At 32.7% G+C, this 22,155-nt stretch overlaps 1 protein-coding gene across 1 annotated transcript; it reads right to left on the bottom strand.

The window, feature by feature from the left end:
* Positions 1–7,000: 7,000 nt before the first annotated feature.
* On the bottom strand, positions 7,001–9,901 carry LOC115875717 (uncharacterized protein K02A2.6-like). The gene has a single exon (XM_030891231.1). It carries the CDS (start codon positions 9,899–9,901, stop codon positions 7,001–7,003), a length of 2,901 nt encoding a protein of 966 aa, XP_030747091.1.
* Positions 9,902–22,155: the final 12,254 nt, after the last annotated feature.

The following is a 22,155-nucleotide window of genomic DNA, read 5'->3' as shown; positions in this document are numbered from 1 at the left end:
CGTTACCTTCATCACTTAGTGCATGTGCAGAAAAGATTTGATGAAATCAAAATCAGCTTTCCTATCAGAGGACATTCGTTTATGGAATGCGACAAGGATTTTGGACTTGTGCAGCAAAAGTCGCGTGTGGAACTTCCAGTGAATGGGCTGAAGTTTTTAAAGCTGCAAGAGTTAAACCAAATCCTTTTGATGTTATTGAGATCGCCTTTGATTTTTTTAAATGCTGGACTACGCATTTTTCTACACGTTACAAAAAGATGTGTCCAATGAAGGTCCGGCCCATACGTGAACTGAAAGGCATCAAAGATCATCAAAGACTTGTCTATCATCACTCAACTTGGAATGACATGTGGGAATCCGCTGTTTTAATTGAGCCGAAGAAAAAACGTATCAATAATTTGCCAAACAATGAGTTCAAATTACCAGGCCAATTATACAAAGGTAACTATGCGCATAATCAAGCCAAATCCCTTTTGAATATTAAGCGGTGTAAAAGCCTGAGGAAAAGCTTTACCAACTAGTTCTGCTATATCATATGAAGGGTACAGGCTAAAAAGGGGGAATGTTAAAAACCGTTATTTTCTAAAAAATCAATTTTAAGGTTTGAAATCTTATTACTTTAATACTTTATTACGTTAAATTGATTGTCTTGATGTATTTTATTTGTTATAGTATTTAAGATTGGAATACAGGGATTTTTAATGAAATTTCATCTTATATTTTTTTTACGCAAAAATAAAAATGAAGACACTACAGATTGTAACGAACAAGAAGGGGGAGTGTCATGGATTTTTACTGAGTTTTTTTGGTTTTGGATGGCTCTACACAATGTGTATACAGCCACTACATTAACAGAACAGATTATGACTCATTCTAAGCAAAAAATAAACAATGAGGTTTTGTAGTACTTTTTTTATTCTATACACAAATGATTATTTCAAAAGTAAAACAGGTTATGAAATTAGACTTAGATTTAATAAAGAAAGATAGAGAATATACTCAAACAGTTTTTTTTGGGTTCCTTGTACGTCGAGGTTTTGGAAATGTAGCCTTGTCTTTGACATTTTCGGTATGTGGTAATGTAGAAAAATATCTTCTAGCGGTTGGGTTGAGGCAGAATTTCATTAAACACTGTAGGTCAGTGAATTTGTCCAGCGTTATAGGCAGCTGATCTGTAAATAGATAAACCATTCTTAACATGGAATCGCTAATTACCTAACAAGATCGGAAAATATATTTTTCCGTACGGCTGTAGAAAAAATAATATATATATATATATATATATAGTAGTAGTATTATATATATATATAGTAGTATATAGTAAGTTAAGTTTTCCATTTTTTTTATTAAACACCGCTAAATAGGCTTGATGCTGATGCGGCTTGAAAGTTAAATTTCTTCTTCTTCTTTTTTATTAAGAAATAGCTTTTTATTGTCAAAAAAAAAGAAAATGAAGAAAGAAAGAACACACAAACTGCGCCCCGCACTTCTCTTATCTTGTTTATTTACTATGCCGCGCAATGGAAACACGTATACGGGAGGAAAACTAAAAAAAAATCTTTTTCACACCGCGAACACGTTTTCCCCAAATCTCGGGCATAGGTTTGGGGATCCATATAATAATGCGCGGAAATAAACAAATAAAAATGTCCTCGTCCGGATACGCTTCTAGTTCATGATTGGACCAGCAGTATTCGCAGAATACTGCCGGTGAATCCAACGTAGCTTTTCACTATACATACATTTTCAAACTCGTATACAGGGTGAGTTTCCTACGATGTTCTCTATGGGTATCTCGGAAACTACTGGAGATAGAGTGCCGGTTAAATGAAAAAAGAATTGCAGTTTTGTTGGGTCATAAATATGCGCCTTTCAGATTTTTGAAAAAGTTCATGACTTACTAGATATTTAGAAAAAAACAAATTTCGGCTATTTTAAAAATTGTCCCTAATTCCATTATAAGCTATTTTAGACAAAAAGTTTTCAGATAAATGGAAACCATAGTTGGCCATGACTTTATAAAAAGTGCCATTTTTTAAGCTTTTCAGCGATATAAGCTATAATATGTTTTCTTCGAAAAATTATCGAGTTATAGCCAATTCTTATCATTTTTAAATAATTTCACTTAGTTAGCCATGGAAACAATCGTCTTTGCTCTTATAAATGTGAAGCTGCCACATCCAAACTTTGTAAATTAAAATAAACAAAAATTGTAAATATGAATTTTTCAAATGAAGAAAAGCGTGTAAGATTATTGGTTCAAGTTTTCTTGACCATATATTTTCGAGGATACGTTGACCGGTGAATGTTATGTTTTTTAGAGAACGATTTTCAAGACTTGTTAGAAAAGTTAAATTTAGTTATAGCCAATTCTTATCTTTCTTGACTAATTTCACTTAGATTGCATGGTATTCTTATTCTTTTCTGATTTATAACTTATAAAAAGTCAGAATATATTACTAAACGGTTCATTAGAATTTACATTACACAAACTAAAACTTAAAAAAATAATATCGCTGCAGTCACTGCATACACTTTAAGTTATTTTAGAAAATGTTCAAAAAATCTGCCATTGTTTTGAGTTACATCTTTTTTAAACTGAATTATTACCTATTCTCACAAAAGGACCGGTTGACTTAATTAAACTTCTCTCGTACCGCCACTTTGAGTGCCTCTCTTAATTCATAAGTTCTTTTGTAAACCTTATTTTTAACCATACCGCATAAACAAAAATCTAAAATGGATAGGTCGGGTGATCGAGGAGGCCCATGCAATTAGTCCACCCTCTTCCTATCCCTGAGTTTATATTATTATGATATCAATAATTTTTAACATTTCTTTCATTATGCGGGGGGGGGCATAATGAAAGTCATTTTGGAAACACTCTATTGATGCGCGAGTATCTACACGCTTTTCTTCATTTGAGAAATTCAGATTTACAATTTTTGTTTATTTTAATTTACAAAGTTTGAATGTGACAGCTTCACATTTCTGAGAGTAACGGCGATTAAACTTGTTTCCATGGCTAACTAAGTGAAATTGTTTAAAAATGCTAAGAATTGGCTATAACTCAGTAATTTTTCGAAGAAAATATGTTATAGCTTATATCGCTAAAAAGCTTAAAAAATGCCGCTTTTTATGAAGTCATGGCCAACTATGGTTTCCATTTAAAAAAACATATGTTTGTGTGATATGTCAAAAATGACAGGCTTTGAAAAAAACAGGGGACACGATCTCATTAAGGATGTGATTATCTACAACTTTTATCTGAAAACTTTTTGTCTAAAATACCTTATAATGGAATTAGGGACAATTTTTAAAATAGCCCAAATTTGTTTTTTTCAAAATATCTAGTAAGCTATGAACTTTTTCATAAATCTGACAGGCGCATATTTATGAACCCACAAAACTGTAATTCTTTTCCCATTTAACCGACTCTCTATCTCCAGTAGTTTCCAAGATATCCATAGAGAACATCGTAGGAAACTCACCCTGTATATGGGTTCATCTTGAACATCACTATAATCACTGTGATAGTCACTGTCACCACTATCACTCATTTTTTTTCGTCTAAAACAAAGAGAAAACGTCCAACATCGACAATGAAACGACTAAACGCTATTATACCACCATATATAATTCAAATCATGTTACAAAAAAAATATGGGTAAAAACAAAAAACCATATTCACAAACAAGGTATTTTTGTCTTAAATCATTATCTAGCATATTCCCTGGCTTAGATTTTTCTTAATTTAAAACAAAATTGATATGTGGTGTGGTTGAAAGCGATAAATGGGATGTTTTTACCACCCCTGTAATAATAACAAGATTAGAATAAAATAGTGGTTAAACTAAGAAATTACGTAATTAATAATAATTTACGAAAATGATGGAAATTCGAGGATGTCAAGAGGAAATAATTATACGTATTATAGGGGAGATTGACGAAGATTCAAAGAGAAAAAGCATTAATTTTTGTCAAGCAACACATTTTATACTTATAAAATCCCTGGATAAAACATAAGGTAAATGGGGGGAAGACTAATAATATTTTTTTTTAAAATCAAAAAAAAAATTAACTTTTTTCAAAACTTACAAAAACTGAATATTCTATTACTAAACAAATGAATAAAAACCGAAAAGTTTTTATTTTCTTAAAAATAAACGAAAAAGTTAGATGAACACTGACACTGTCATTTCGGCAACTTACCCTAACTACGGGGTAAGATGGCGACAGACTTGGGGTGAGATGACAGACAAACTCTGCAGGTTCCTCGTTTGCGCCGATTTCCAGGTTCTTCTGCAGAAGAAGTAAAAACATGTTTTTGTTCCTTCTTTTTGCCATGATTTTATCGTTCAAACTCTTGCTTCAAATATGCTGGGGAATATTTTGTGAGTAGGCCGTCAATCAAGCACTTCTAAGACATTTATATCCTTACCGTGAGCATGTGTATATAACCTTAGCATTTAGAAGCATACGCTGCATAACATGTAAACCAACTTTTTTAAGTCAGCAATTTTTTTTGTCACGTATGGTTCGATATCTTGATCGACTGCATCTACGCCTCCCATATTTTTATTATAGTGTTCTATGGTAGACGGTTTTTGAAGTACTACATTGGTAGATACTGATGACTGGTAATGACTCTTTTCAATAAATCCCGCTGTAAGTTTCGTAGACAACAGGTAAACATCTCTTTTATCTTTATATCTAAGAACTAAAATATAATTTTTTCGTACAAAACAAGTCTGAGATGTGTTGAGATTTATTTGAGTTAGTTCTTTAGGCACACCCCGATTAGCCCGTATAGTACCAGTTATGTAAGTTTGTTCTGCAAGCAAAAACTGCCAGTCTTAGGGATGTATACCAATTATCTATAATTGTGACTTAAACAAGAAAACTACGATTCTTTCAGATAATGATATTTGTTCTGCATCACGAATATCCCCAACATTATATATGTCTTTTCCAAAATACATGGCAAAATTATAAGTGTATCCCCGCAATTTTGGATCGCTTAGACATAAGCAAAACATTTGAATTTCAAAACGTGCTCGTTTAGTTTTGATAAATTGCTTGAAATGTAGTCGTCCTTTGTATAATAAAAGACTATAAGAATAAGACTAAGATCTATTGCTACAGTTTCCCCTGGATCAACAAGGTTCATACAATTCTCTTTGACCAAAGCAAAAAACATACCCAAACGAGTAATGGGTCTACATGGTACGAAAGCTTGGGGATTACTAAATCTTAAAAACTTTAAAATTATAAAAAACCTGTTTCTACTCATTATTTGTGAATGAAATATGTTAGGACGGGACAATAAAAAAGTCTTGTTCCAATAGTCCCATATAGTCGGATAACGAACTAGTCCCATATAAAAACAACGAAAAAAAAGTATACATCTCCGGAACTGTGACATCCTTCCAAATTAGACCATAGACTTTTTGTGTACCTTTTTCTACGAGATATCTTTCCGCACGTTCATTCGTCCAATCACATATAAGCTTGATTAGGTTTATAGGTATGAATTCCTCAAAACAGTTCGTAGAATTCTTCATACACTCTAGTTCGATAGCGGGATGTAAGTCTTCATAGTTCGAAAAAGGTACGAAAGTGCTTCTTCGCCGGACAGCTGCTTTGTGGAATTAGGTCTTTCCCGATAATTCTTATAAGCTTTATGACACTTGGCTGCTCATGTGGGTGACGATGTGATTTCTTTTAAAAGCTTCGAAGAGTCAAGTTTTCCTGACAATCTCAAACTCATCTGTGTCGCATATGTCAACTCAGCAGTCGAAAACTGCCTCCTAAGCTTTTCAGTTTTTTTGCCTTTTGCTTCTCTCCGAACTTACTTCAAAGGATACTTCTGGACGTTCTTTCTTCTGTTGAGGTGTAGCAGAATTTATTTTAAAACTAATTGAAGTTTCTAGCCAAGATTTATTTTGAGTTACAAATTTAGCGTTTGTTCGATTAGCTTGATTCCATTTTTTCTTAAACTGAGAAGAAAAGTGAGAAAAGTTTCCTGAGTAATTTCTTTTGGTGTTTTTTGGGGACAGTTTGTTTCGGTTTGTATGTATTTCTTTATAAAAACAAGCTGATCGTCATATTTATCCAGACTGACGCATTAAGTGATACAATTTGTTTCTTTTTGTGGTAAAATAATTTGTTCCCGAACCTGTAAAAGAATACAGATTTTAATTTCGAAAGAAGTAACAGTATATTTTTTAGTTAGTAATAGCAATAGTAAAAGCAACACTTTAACATCTTTTACGATGAATGGACTCAAAAATACCGAAGAAACCCCAAATAAGCAATTAAAGAAAAGGTATTGATTTATTGATAATTCAAGCAACTGTTATGTAATATGCGTGTACTGTGTGGAATTTATATATGGTTATAAATAAAACAACTATATTTAATATTCTCACTGGCCGGTGTCAGAAAATCGAATGTTGTTCCTTTTTACGGTCAACACAAAAATCCGATTTGTTTATATCTTTTTTCCTCGCTTATCGGACATCTGAATCATCTGACTCCGGCGTTTCTTTATTAATACAATCAATAATATGCATACACTACATCTCTCCTTTTTTTCAATAACTTATGCAATATACATAATAAACTAAATATTAATAATAATTATAATACTACCAGAAAAATATAATTTGATGTCTGAACACAGTGTAAATGATAATTTTAACATATACTAATAACTAATAACAATAGACAGTAACAATAATAACAACAATAGTAACTAACAATATTGTAACAATATGTAACACTACATGCAATGTAAATCTAATTAGTTTTTTCACAAACAAAATTATGATACAAAATAGTGATAGGTAAAAGTAAGGTACTAAATTTATTTATTTTATTTTATATAATAATTATCATATACATTATTATATTATATTTGTTATATTTATTTTTATGTATTTTATTTATTTATTTTATTATTTTTATTTATTTATTATTTTTTTATGTATATATTTTATTACGCAGCTATGGAAACATTATCATTCGCGTCATTATTTATAGATTGCCATTGTCCTTCCACTTTCTTTAAATGTAAAATATTACGTCTTACTTCTTCTCCAGTATTATCGTTCCTTAGCCTGACATCCCCTCCTCTTTTATCTAACACTGTGTGAGGTACTGAACTAAATGGAGGTGTTACTTTACTTTCTTTTACAAGATTCTTAACATAAACTTTAGTACCTCCTTCTAACTCAGTTTCCTTTGCTCTTCGTTTTCTATTAGCATAATCTCTTCCTTTCTCTTTTTCCATCTGATCCCTATCTCTAACGTCCTCGTTTATTATAGAATATTCAGTATCTTTGATATTTGGGATTTTGTCTCGAAAAGTCCTTTTGAAAAATAATTCTGATGGTGATTTTCCTGTAACAGTGTGCGGTGTGCTGTTATACATCGTTAAATAGTTCATAAGTTCTACCTTCCAATCTTTTTTTAGTGCTTGACTAATTTTCAAACGTTTTAAAATATCACGGTTTTGCCTCTCAACTTCCCCATTTTGTTGGGGCCAATAAGGAATACTATTGTACAAATTAATGCATCTTTCTTTACAAAATCCTTTAAATTCAGCACTTGTAAATTGCCTCCCGTTATCTGAGGTAATAGATACTGGATTTCCTAACCGAGAAAATATTTCTTGCAATGATTTTACAGTGAAGCTAGTTGATATGTCCCGTGTGATTTTAATTTCCTTGTATCTACTATAGTAATCTACGATAACAAATAAATACTCGCCACTTGGTAGCGGACCCATGTAATCAATTGCCACATCAATCCAAGCATCTTGTGGAAGCTCTCTTCTTTTAAGTGGATTTGGTAACAAGGGTGTCGAAACCAAGGTACAACCTTTACAAGACTTAATTACTTTTTCCACGTCTTTGTCTATATGTGGCCACCAAACTTTTGCGCGTATTCGATTCTTCATGGCTACTATGCCCGGATGGCCCTCATGAGCAGCTTCTAGTACTAACCTTCGTAGATCTCTAGGAATTACGATTCTCGTACCCCTAAGTAAAATATTATCTTGAAAACACAGTTCAGTGTCTAAAAGCTTGTATTGTCTGACGCTATCATCCCAGTTATTTGTGTTCAAACCCTCCCATACCTTACGGATTTCGCTATCCCTTTTGGAATGTGATCTAATCTCTTCCAATGGAACTGCCACTGGTCGAGCATATTCGATAATTTGTTGTACTTGCTCTTCATCGAATTCATGTGTTGATCTTTGTTGTATACAAAGTCTAGAGAGAGGGTCTGCAATATTACTTTTTCCAGGTTTATATATCACTTTAAAATTAAATGATTGCAACCTAAGTACCCATCTTTCAATTCTTGCACATGGTTTTGACTTAGGGTGAAAAATTGCTTCTAAAGGCTTATGGTCCGTGATTAATTCAAATGAATCCTTCCCGTATAAATACACCTTAAAATGCTCTACAGCCCAAACTAAAGCGAGTGCCTCCTTCTCCGTTTGACAGTACCTTCTCTCACATTCGGTCAAACTTTTGTTGCCAAAGGCAATAACACGTGGTCCTTGATCATTTATCTGTATCAGCACCGCTCCTAGTCCAACTGGACTAGCGTCAGCCATTACTTGTGTTTTTTCATTTGGATTGTAGTATCCTAATGTCCTTATATTGGCTAAACATTCTTTTAATTTATTAAATGAGCATTCTTGTTCTTTCGACCAATATTTTTGAATGCTCGCATGTTTGGATAATTTTAGTCTTAAAAACATTCTAAACGGCTCTGTCAGCGTAGCCAAATTAGGGATCCATTTCCCGACATAATTTATTAATCCCAGGAAACTTTGGGTTTCTTCAATGGTGTTTGGCTTCCGAAATGATAATATTCCTGCAATATACGACTCCAAAGGTGTAACTCCTTCTGCAGTTAGTGTATGACCAAGGAAATTTACTTTTTTTAATCTATATTGACATTTCTGGTCATTAAGGAGAACATTATTATTTTTTAGGGTTTCCAATGTCTTCTTTAACCGTTTATCATGCTCCTCGTCATTTTGTCCAAAAATAACGATATCGTCCACAAAATTCTTTGTGCCCTCACATTTTGCAAGAATTCGTTCCAAAGTTTTTTGAAATATTTCAGGAGCACATGTTATACCAAACATCAAACGTTTGTAACGGTATAAACCCTTGCTGGTTATAAAGGTTGTAATGTATCTACAATTTTCCGATAGTTCTAGCTGATGAAATGCATTTCGAATATCCAACCTGGAGAACACTTTAGCATTCTTAAAATTTGGTAGGAGTACATCCATAGTGGGCAATGGGTGATTTTCCCTCATAATGGCCTTGTTGGCTCTCCTCATGTCAATGCAGATTCTTATTTCGCCGTTTTCTTTTAGCACTGGCACGATGGGGGAAACCCACTTCGATGGTTCATTTACTGCTTCTATAATATCAGACTCTATTAGTTCTAAAAGCTTAGCTTCTACTTTGGCTTCCAACGGGACTGGTATTCGACGATAAGGCTGGACTACTGGGGTTACGGACTCGTCAATGGGAATGTCAACAATTACATTTTTAAATTTTGGAAAAGACTCTATTACATTAATGTGAAAACCAATTTTTAAAATACCCAACGCGGTTGCTGTATTTTTCCCAATTAGATTTTTTGTTCCCCCTTTTATAACATAAAATGTGTCTACTTTTATATTTTGACCAACTTGTATTTCTGCTTCAAATGAACCTATTATATTTAATGGTGTTTTACTACCATATGCTAAAAATACTTTATCTGGGTTCCTAACTTGGTTAAATATTTTAACTTTATTTTGCTTTAAATAAACCCACGATTTATCAGTAATCAGATTACTTTTACTTCCAGAATCGATAAGCATTTTTATTTCCACGGAGCCTAAAAGACAAGAAATTTGAGCATCGTCATCAATATGGAAAACATACTCTTGATCATCGTTACTGTCATGATCGTTAATATGATTAAATGTTTCACGCCTTTTATTGCTAGACTGAGAAAATGAACTTTTTCTTTTAAAACTACTTGGACTTGGCTTTGAACTAAAACTAACAACGCTATGACATTGTTTCATAAAATGCCCCACCTTCCCACATGTTAAACACTTTTTTCCTATTGCTGGGCAGTCTTGAGGTTTACTGTGAACGGAGATTCCACACCTACCACAAAGCTTTACACTAATATTTTTATTTCTAGCATTAAACTTTTGTTCTATTTTATTTATTTCGTGGGAAGGTTTGGCATTATTAAATTCTTGGAGCTCCCGATTTATGGATTCTAAAGCATTTGCTTCCGCGACTATTATATCTAAAGAAACGTTATCTCCTAAAGCTAAAATTTTCTTCTTAAATCCACAGAATTACACTTCTCTACAATCTGATCAATTAGATGTTCATTAATATTTTGAAATCTACATTTACTAGCTTGAATACGCAATCTAACTATGAATTTGTCAAATTTTTCATCTTGTTCTTGTTTGATTTTTCTAAATAAATAACGTTCATAAACTTTACTCTGTTTGGGCTGGAAGTACTCGTCCAGTTTTTTAAGGGCCACTTCGAAAACATCTAGTCCTTCTTGATCTTCGTCTGTGTGTGCCCCCGGAATATTATAATACAACTCCTGTAATGCTAGGCCACCAGCGTGTAGAAGTGTGGCTCGTTTTTTCCTTGGATTCTCTATATTAGCCGCTTCTAAATAAATAGTAAACCCTCGTCTCCATTTTTCCCATTTTAGACCAACTGAAGCAGGGTCTCCATCGCAGTCAAATGGCTCAAGAGTCGGCAATCCGCTCATTTTATCCTTTAACTGAAAATAAATTCAATTCGTAAAGATTTTGAATTTTATCCATCAGTATATGTATCATTTCACTACCCGGGTGATTATTAACCCATTGAATATCGTTTCTATAGTCTTTTTAAAGACTGAAACGACCGAAGTGATTTTTTAAACCATTGTTTCTAGTCTTTTTAAAGGCTGAAACGACCTAAGTGGTTTTTAAACCACTGTTTCTAGTCTTTTTAAAGGCTGAAACGACCTAAGTGATTTTTTAAACCACTGTTTCTAGTCTTTTTAAAGGCTGAAACGACCTAAATGATTTTTAAACTACTGTTTCTAGTCTTTTTAAAGGCTGAAACGACCTAAGTGATTTTTAAACCACTGTTTCTAGTCTTTTTAAAGGCTGAAACGACCTAAGTGATTTTTAAACCACTGTTTCTAGTCTTTTTAAAGGCTGAAACGACCTAAGTGATTTTTTAAACCACTGTTTCTAGTCTTTTTAAAGGCTGAAACGACCTAAGTGATTTTTTAAACTGAAAGATATATTTTCATGATAAATAAAACTTACGTTTTTTTTTCAACTTAACATCCGTTTGCACATATATATATATATATATATATATATAGCAGTTATATATATATATATATATATATATATATATATATATATATATATATATATATATATATATATATATATATATATATATATTATATCCATATTTAACTTTCAAATGACCTTATTTACTCTTTTTATACTTATTCCTTCAGATATTTCCAAACGGCTTTTTTCTGTAGAAAATGGTCATTACGAGTTTGTCAGAATGCCATTCGGACTTAAAATGCCCCTTCGACTTTTCAACGAGTCATGGACAATATTTTATTAGGAATTCTAAAATGAAAGATGTTTCTAGTTTATATGGATGATATAATAATTTATTCTCAACTATTCATGAACATTATTTCCAGACTTAAAGAAGTTTTTCAAAGATTACAAAAGGCAAAATCTAAAATACAACCAGATAAATGTGAATTTCTTAAAAAAGAAGTTGCATACTTAGGACATTTAATAACTCCAGAAGGTGTTAAACCCAATCCAGAAAAAGTTTCATGTATTCAAAATTTTCCACAACCCAAAAATCCGAAAGAAATAAAATCTTTCTTAGGCTTAGCCTAAGGATATTACCGTCGATTTATCTCAAACTTTGCAAAATTATCAAAGCCTTTAACAAGACTTTTGCAAAAAGATGTTCCATTTATTTTTAATCAGGATTGTTTAGATTCTTTTGAAGTATTAAAGAATTCTTTGACTTCAAATCCTATTCTGATATATCCAAATTTTGGTGAAGAACCTTTCCTATTAACAACAGATGCTAGTGCTTTTGCTATGTGAGCCGTTCTTTCACAAGGACACATAGGGAAAAGATTTACCTATTGCTTTTTGCTTCTAGAACCCTTTGCGGCGCTGAAACAAATATTCCACTATAGAGCGTGAACTTTTGGCAATCGTATGGGCAGTTAAACATTTTCGTCCATATCTTTTGGTCGTAAATTTACTTTGATAACAGATCATCGTCCTTTAACATGGTTATTTCTATTAAAAGACCCTGGCAGCAGATTAGCTCGTTGGCGTTTTAAAACTCGAAGAATATGATTACAAAATTATTCATAAATCTGAAAAGCAAATAAAAATGCAGATGCTTTTATCTAGAATTAAAATCAATCATTTCTTAAATGCACAATTTATTTCAAAAACAAATTTCCTATTTTTGCCTCGCTAAACGAAAATACACCTGATAGTGAACATGAAATGAAGAAAGAAGAAATTGAAAATGAAGATTCTGATAATGATATTGATATCGATGATAGAATTAAAAATGAATATAATAAATTTGTCACTTTATATGACTTTCAATCATTGATTGATTATTCAAAATAAATATTACCAATAATCAATTATTAGATAAACAACATAAAAAATATAATTACATTCTTTGGCAAAATAAAATACAAGAATTTCATCATAAAATAATTGACGACATATTAGAAGAAAATCCAGACTTTCATTTAAAAGAATAAATATTTTTAATAGTAAAACTGTTAAAAACAGGAAATACTATAATCCCTCTCGATTTTGATCCAACTACAGTAGTTTCTCTTTTATTTTATATTTTATATAAAGAACAAAATGAATTTAATTTAGCAGAAACCTACTACGTTGAAAATCAAATAGAACTTCCAATATTAGAAATATTTTCTTATATTTTCGCAGATAAAGAAATTAAATTAACAATTTGTCATAAAAAAAATTGTTAGAACTCCAGTAGATGATGAAAAACCTCAAATACTAGATCATTATCATAATGGCAAGAGTAATTTTCACCGAGGAATTAATGAAACTATTCGTCGTATTAAACAAAAATATAATTGGCAAGGATTATCTAAAGATGTTGAAAACTTTATTAAAAAATGTGAAACTTGTCAAAAGTTAAATATCTCGGAAAAATTTAACAGACCCTTAGTAATTACCGAAACACCAAAACTCCTTTTGAACGTATTAACATTGACATATTCGAATATCCCACTAGAAATTATGCCTTAACTATTAATGATGAACTTACAAAAAAATTTACACAAGCTTATCCTATAAGTGATAAACAAGTTTAGAACAATAGTAAATACTTTACTAGTTTTCTTCCAACATTATGGTACTCCTTAAGAATTCACTGTGATCAAGGCCGTGAATTTAATAACACACTTATTAAAGATCTTTGTGAATTATATGACATTAAATTAACATTTTCAAGTGTAGGACATCCTCAATCTAATGGCTCATAGAAAGATTTCATGCCACTCTAAGTGAAATGATTAGAGCTCATTTAACAGAGAATCCTCAAGAACATCCTTTTAATATTTTACCTTATACAGTTATATGTTATAATAATACTCAAAGTAAAACTCATGGATTTACTCCATATGAATTAATCTTCGGACATACATCTTCAAGACCACCTGAAACTTTATATAATGAAGAGAAATTAATATCTAAATATATTAGAGACTTAAATAATAGAATGCGGTTTTATTATCGAACAGCTAGAGAAAAAACTATATTAAATAAAGAGAAAGCAAAAATTCGCTTTGACAGAAATGTACCTGAAAGGTTACAAGAATTTAACATTGGAGATAAAGTCTATGTTAAAGAATCACAAATTACGAGTAAAAATCAAAATATCTTTAACGGACCTTTTGAAATTCAAGAAATTTTTCAAAATTCTGCTATTGTATTAAACCCTGAAACTCAACAAACATCTAAAATCAATTTTGATAGATTAAAACCATATCACGAATAATTTCTTTTCAGATTTATTGGATTACTACTATCCATAGTATACTCCCAGTATGTTATTACACCAATCAACAATACAGTCGGAGTGTACCTACATGAAGACGGACAAATAAAAGTATCCAATGATAAATGGACACTATTAGTTTATAAAGATTTAGAATTAATTAAAAATACTATTTTAAATAATGATAAAATATTAGATAATATTTTAAACACTTTAGAAGAAGATGCACCACGAATGATAGCTTTTAAATCAGAAGTTAAAACGCATATAAGTCTTTTATTACAAATATCAAGATCAATTAATACAAAATATAATGAAATAATACGCGATACGAATAAGTATATTTATAGAGAAAAGCGTGGTATATTTAATGGCATTGGGACAGTATGGAAATCAATAACCGGTAATTTAGATGCTTCTGATGGTGAATATTATAATGATTGTATAAATAAAATAACTAAAGATGAATATCAAATAGAAAACTTATTAAAAAATCAAATATCTGTAACGACATCTGTAATTAAAAGTTTTAATTCTACAATTCAAAAATTACAAATCGATGAAGAGACTTTTAATAATGATATAAAAGAAATAAGAAAATCAATAATGGACATTTCAGATCAATTAAATTATTTCCAATCACAAATTGATATTTTAAATATTTGTGAATCTCTTATGGAAAGCTATACCTTTTTAGAAAATCAAATTGATGATATTATAAATTCAATAACTTTTGCAAGATTAAAAATATTGCATAGTTCTATAATTACTCCAAATGACTTGGTTGACTCGCTAAAGCATATATCTCAATCATTAAAGAGAAATAATCTTCCATTACCAATTTCTGCCACATCGATACCTCAGTATCTAGATATTATTGAATTGAAAGCTTATCAGTTAGATTCTAAAGTAGTATTTGTTCTAAATATACCTTTAGTTGAACCTGAAGAGTATACTTTATATCGAATTTATCCAATTCCTTTGTTAGATCATCGTACTGCTTTACATCATATCTTAAGTACAACTTATAAATATATTGCGCGTAGCGATGATTCATTGTTGTACATAATAATTGAAGATCCAGAAGCTTGCAAATCAACAGGCAGAAAAACAAGAATTTGTTCCAACATATTTCCATATCCAATCGATAGTGATGCTATATGTGAAGCTCAACTATTGAAGCAACAAGATCACCTGCCAAGAACCTGTCAATCTTCTTTGATCATGGCAAAAGAATATAACATAAACAAATTAAATTTAAACTTTTGGTTAATAATTATCTCAGATCCTTTACCATTAACAATTAAATGTGGAAATAGAGACATTATTACAAAAATCTTAAATAATAATACTCTTTTAAAGTTACAAAGTGAATGTATTGCTTTTGTTGGCAGTACAAGAATTCAAGGTCAAAAAGACATTAATGTTTATGATAATGTAACATACAATACTTTTCCAATTCAAATACCATATAGTTGTTGCAGTAATATTCCTGAGAAGATCAAGATTCCAAATCTGAAACCACTGAAATTGAGCAAACTGAATCTAGAAGATTTGAGTGTTGCAAATCACAAGTTAAATGAATATTCCGAACAATTGAACAATTTGATCAATGAACCTTTTGTGAAGAAACACCATGGTTGGTTTACAATTTTAACCATAATTGTAATTGTCACCTTGGTCCTGATTTACATCTTCTGCAAATGCAAATCCCGTAGAAGATCACGAATTGGAATTGCAATTTCTCATGATGACTACCCACCATCACCTCCAAGAAATCAAGTTGAATCCACTTTCTCCAAATGGAAGAAAATACTGCCTCGTAGAAGACCCAGTATCCATTTAGAAGAACCTATTGAAGAAGAATCTTTTGAACTTAATCCTAACAAGAATTCAGTCTAAAAGTTATCTCCACGCGTTAACTTTTATCTAAAAGGGGGAGTTGTTATATCCATATTTAACCTTCAAATGACCTTATTTACTCTTTATACTTATTTATTGTTATTCATTGTTTATTCCAAAGTTAAACGTATAAGTTCGTTCTAATATAACTCATAAACAATCATATTATGTTTCTTGAGAATCTTTCCAACTACGATGTTCCCATGGTCTCTTCAGTAAACAAGTCGCAGTTCCATGATGGGAAGCGAAGACTCAGCAACTTTAAGAATATTTAAGCCGATCTCTTTCCCAGGAGGAACAACTCTCGAACGCAACTCGTATCCGTGTCGTATCGAAGTTCATATAATTCATTTATTTTACTTTGTTAAATTTTAAAAGTTAATAAAGTGTTTTAAGTATTTTAATGTTTTTTTAAAATAATAAAAGTGAAAGATAAAATCTAACATATATATATATATATATATATATATATATATATATATATATATATATATATATATATATATATATATATATATATAGAGATATATATATATATATATATATATACATATATATAACACTATTACAGGCACTGTTATTTCACTAATATTCACCTCGTCGCCAAAATGTACTGTGTGGAATTTATATATCGTTATAAATAAAACAACTATATTTAATATTCTCACTGGCCGCTGTCAGAAAATCGAATGTTGTTCCTTTTTACGGCCAACACAAAAACCCGATTTGTTTATATCTTTTTTCCTCGCTTATCGGACATCTGAATCATCTGACTCCGGCGTTTCTTTATTAATACAATCAACAATATGCATACACTACAATGCGTAACTATGGTAATGGTTTATTACGCAGCGGTTTACGTTTAACATTAATATGCGAAACTATGTAACTACTCATTACGTAACTATTTGCAATTAAAGATGTAGTATGCGTAAACTCTAACAGCCAAAGCGGACACCGGTGCGCGGTGTCTGCTTGACTATTTGCCGCCCGGGCCATGGCAGACATCCGTGTCCGCTACACTATCCAAATTTTATGGTGTCAGCAGCGCAAAGCAGACAGGCTTGTAATGAATTTGATATCGGAGGATGTCTGCCATGGCCCTGCATTACTACAGGCTTTTATCAGGCTAGTAACAGGTATTTTTATTTGAACAAAAATACTATATAAATCTGTAATATACATTTTTTTGACGGACAAAGAAAAACTCAAAGATTTGTAAGAGAAACAAGATATTTTATTGCTCAGATATCAACAGAACGAACATAAACAGAACACAACGTCCACAAAAAAAAATAATAGCAATAAACACTGAACAGCATAAAAAATACATATTTATTTGTTATGAAATATGTTAAAACATTCTAAACAAAATCGCGGATTTCCGTCGCAATCTGAACAAAAAGTAATAAGTTTTTTAACTTTAGTTTTATCAAGTAAACCCTGGCTGCTTTTTTTATAACACCCTTTACAATATTTTCTGTTATCCCTAGCTTTACAGTCCAATTTACTCAAAACATGTACACAAAGATTTCGGGTTCGTTGAGGAGAGTTTAGTTCTTCCAGGGGCCTGCCATATTGCAGCAGATCTTCTATAATGCGCAGCCGAAACGAAGTTATGGATACATCCTGATGTTCTATTTGTTTATAAAGAAAGTGGACGTTAACCATGGAAGTTCCGAGAAGGGCCTCAATGGCCAACTTTTTGTCTCACCTGTCGGTTGGCTCCCATGCTTGCACTCGTGACTTATTCGCAATATTTGAGTTGCCCGTAACAAACTGAGTTGCATATGATTGGTTTGTGCGACTATTGTATCAATTATATCAAAATCCACCAAAACTAGGAAGTATTGTAATGGCTGTTCTCCGCTGAGTGCAGCATGATATTCGAAATGTATGCCACCTTGAAATTTTTCTTCAAATTGTTGATGATTACCTTGTGGCTCCCAAACTGAAGATAACAACCCCAAACTGAAGATAACAAATCATATAGTTCAGCATCGGTATCATCATTTTACTCAACCTGGACTTCGTATTCTGTGTGAGAATTTTGGTCGTTAGATTCACCCTCAGCGGCATCAAAAACAGTCTCAGTGTCATTTGTCCCACTCTCAAATTCAGTATCTAACTGTTCCGCTTGGTCTCTGACAATATTTTCAAGATCCAGCGATTCCGTATTTGACTCGAAATACCAAATGTGTGGTATCAATATATTCGTTAAAAATGCTTTTTTCAAATATGCTAATGAGCCACCCTCGTTCTATTTAAAAAAATTGAGATATAGTTAAAAATACGGTTTGAGCATTTTCTAACTTGTCAGGACAAGACACTGAAAACATTAGACGATCAAATATATTTTTCCATGACTACTTGATTAACTGTTAATCGATTTGCCTCCTCCTTTCAATATTGCGCCATTCTCCCGTGTGTTTCCACCATGGAGTCTGCACCCACTCTCGCTTGACCTATCACTCAAAGTCCACAACAAAAAGGAATGCTCACATCTCACTATAAGAGCACAATTCAAAGATCTCATCAACTCGAAGTACAAGAGTCATCGACTGGTTTACACCGTTGATGGTTCGAAAACTGATAGGCACACTGGAGCGGCTTTTCATACGTTTGATAAAGAAATGTGTTTCTCACTAAGTCCGATAACGGAAATATTCTCTTTTTGCAATATTTAAGGCCATTCAACATATATTGACCTCCAGCTGTAAGAGATGGGTCGTGGCTACCAATTCATTGAGTTCCATTTCAAGTATCTCCTCTTTCTACTCCAACCATCCACTAGTTATGGCAATCAAAATGCTTTTACAGAAGGCCAATATCAACCACTACAGCGTCACTTTTCTTTGGCTTCCGAGCCACATAGGAATTCCTGACAATGATAAAGCTGATTACTTGGCTGCAAAAACTCCCAACCCTCATAAAACCAACCTCGTTTTCTCCGTGCAAGATCTAAAGAATTGTGGCAAACATATGATCGATAATATAATCCAACTAGAATGGGACTTAGATATGAATGATAAAAAGGACTTATGAATGATAATAGGGACTTTTTTGAAAATAATGTAGTTAACTTGCCTAGAAGAGATTTCGTTGTGCTCACTAGAATTCGTTTAGGACACACGAAACTTACCCATGAACACCTCCTTAACCCCTTACTGCATGATTTTTTTTATTTTTTGTCAAAAAAATATATGTGATAGTTTACAGTGTAAGATGACCTAAAAAAATATTGAAAAAAATATTTGACATGTCGTTTTTGAAAAAAAATGATTTTTTTGACTTGTGCCAGATTTAGCACAAATTGCAACCCTGGAAAGAACACTAAATAATTCACTTAAACCATATTTATTACAAATTGTTACCAATACAAGCGAAAGTATCTAAAATAAATGCAATGCAATGATTTTGAAGATATATTTAGTTACTCCAAGTGAAAACGACGAAAACAATTTCGGTCTTTGTTTAGACATAAGCTAACATTACATTTGTCACATGAAACTTGTGATTTTTCTTCGTGCCACTCAGGAAAATGTCCCACATTATCGCAACGAATTTCTTGGGCTGGTATTTCGGAAAAAGGATATTTCTTTTTTTTTTAAATCTAATTGTGGTTGTAGTGAGCAACTGGGTCTGCCGCGCTTTTTGGGTGTAGAATGTAGAATGTTTAGGAGGGGAGTTAATCACCGCGACCTTATAGATCTGTTGTGTGTTCCCCTTTCTTGAGTTATAACGAGTTATAACTCATCATACAGTCTCAGTGCTTTAAGAAAAGTCAGTATCTGAGACGGCTCCACAGAGGCCAGCTCTCCATCCTCGACATCAGACGTACCAAGGTTCATGGCACGAATGGTCGTCGTCTCGGCGCACTCAGTGATAAGGTGTTCTGGTGTTTCCCCATTTTCCCCACAAAATCTGCATTCGCCGTTGTTTCTCAGTTTCAGCCTACTGAGGTGTTCGTTGAGGAGACAGTGTCCTGTTAGAAACCCCGTGACAATCCGAAGATTCTTTTTACTTAAATCAAGGAAAAGCTTTGATTTTTTTCGGTCATAAGTTCTAAGGAACTTTTTCGAGTGTCTTAGACCGTTGGAGGACACCCATTCCAAGTTACGGATAGAGTCTTCCAGATTCTTCAGTTCCGCTTTCAGTTGGTTCCCGTTTGGAAAACAGAACGGTTCTGGTCCAATTAGTGGAGTGTTCGCTCCTTTTCTAGCTAGATCATTTGCTTTTTCATTGCCTTCTATCCCTTGGTGAGCAGGCACCCAGAGTAGGAGGACTTTATTTTCTTTGCCTAATTTGTTGAGCTTCTCTAGGCATTCTTTGACCAACTTCTAATTGATGGTTACTGAGTTGATCGCGTTAAGTGCTGCTTGACTATCGGATAGGATGGCAATTTCCTGTTTTCGATAGTTCCTATCTAAGATTTTTGGATGTTACGTGAGATCTTGTTAGAATTTCTGCTAAACCAAGTTTGAATTCAGACAGTGGTAAATAATCTTCAGAATTCTTTCAAATGAGCGTTCTTCTCCACAATATCCAACTATTACAGCATAACATATCTAGGAAATGGAAAAAAATTCTTAGGTAGAATTTTTTTGACCTTCTAAGTATCCTATGATACCCTAGCATAGAATCAAGAAGATCCACACCACCCATATAGTTATTGTATACTTCTATGCATTTTGGACGACAAATCATAATGTGCTTTTTCTCCTTTCTGCAAAACCTCTGTACTTCGGAAATGGAATTTGACTGCCTACGTAAGTTGATGTTGTGGTTACTATTTTGTTGTCATACCAGGAAACTACAGAAATATCTACACCATCGACTCTGGCAACTTTCTCAATAACTGAACCTCTACCCTTTTTCTTCATTATGGATTCGATGGGAAATTCGTAATTTGGCACACGATTTTTGCGAACAGTACCAAGAGGCAAAATGCCCTCTTTGGTAAGATAAACTAGTAATGGAAGGCTGGTAAACCAGTTATCAAAAAATACTTTGTGATTTAGATTCCTTTGAATAGACTCTGTAAGTTTTACTACCACATTGCTACTTGCCCCAAGATCTGGTTGATGAGGCTGCAAGTTGGTGGGGCCAGAAAAAAAGTCAAAATCGTAGCTAAAACCCGACACTCCAGTTAGTACGAACACCTTATAACCCCATTTATGGGGTTTCTTTGGGCTGTATTGTTTTAGAGTTGATCGAGCTTTTGTTGGTATAATTTGCTCGTCAACTGCAAGATGCTCTTATTTTGGGACAAGCCGGTACCTCTCTCGTACTTTTTTTAAAAACGGGCGGATTTTGAATAGCTTATCGTAACCAGGTTCGTTGCGCGATCTTTTTGGTTTTCATTATTGTTGAAATGCAGAAAACGTTTGATTTGTTCAAACAGGTTACATGTCATAGCTTGTATTATTGCAGGGATATTCAGTGTACTGCTCCAATAGCTTCTGGTGGATGGCAAGTGCACTACAGACATGTATATACAAATTCCTATAAAAATATTTATTTCTTCTTTTGTTATGTTTGCTGGCTTATCAGGCCTACATTGGACAGCATATAAATTCGTCTGTAGCGTTATATATTCAAGAATGACATCGGTAAATAAGAACTTGAAAAACTCGTAAATACCATCAAAATTCAATATATTGTTTCCTAAGGACTGAGATCCCTTGAACAAGGTATCTTCATCAGGGACTCTCAAATATTTGTCTTCCCAATCAATACGGTCTTTATTTTTTTCTTTTTGTTTTTTGCTGCAGCTAGAGCAGAGAGGGGAACATCATCTTCACTATCATAGCAATCACTTTCTTCAATTATGATATCCTCTACTTCGACCTCTTTATCAGACTGTTCCTCTTCGCTGCTATCTTCCACTAAAACTTCAGAAAATGTTGTTCTTTTTCGGTAATCATCATCATCGGACAAATACTCATCTTCACTGCCACATAAATTTGGAATCTCAACAGTTTTGACCCCATAAAATCGTCTTGGATCCATCTAGAAAGATAAGCGATATATTAGGAAGACTTTCATTTACTGCAAATTGTTCCGAATACGGCACAAGAAAACA

The sequence above is a fragment of the Sitophilus oryzae genome, unplaced genomic scaffold, assembly GCF_002938485.1.
Source record: "Sitophilus oryzae breed Bouriz unplaced genomic scaffold, Soryzae_2.0 scaffold_1394_pilon_pilon, whole genome shotgun sequence".
In the NCBI taxonomy this organism is placed as follows: domain Eukaryota; kingdom Metazoa; phylum Arthropoda; class Insecta; order Coleoptera; family Curculionidae; genus Sitophilus; species Sitophilus oryzae.
The sequence above is the reverse complement of the archived record's forward strand: the minus strand, read 5'-3'. Positions and strand labels throughout refer to the sequence as shown.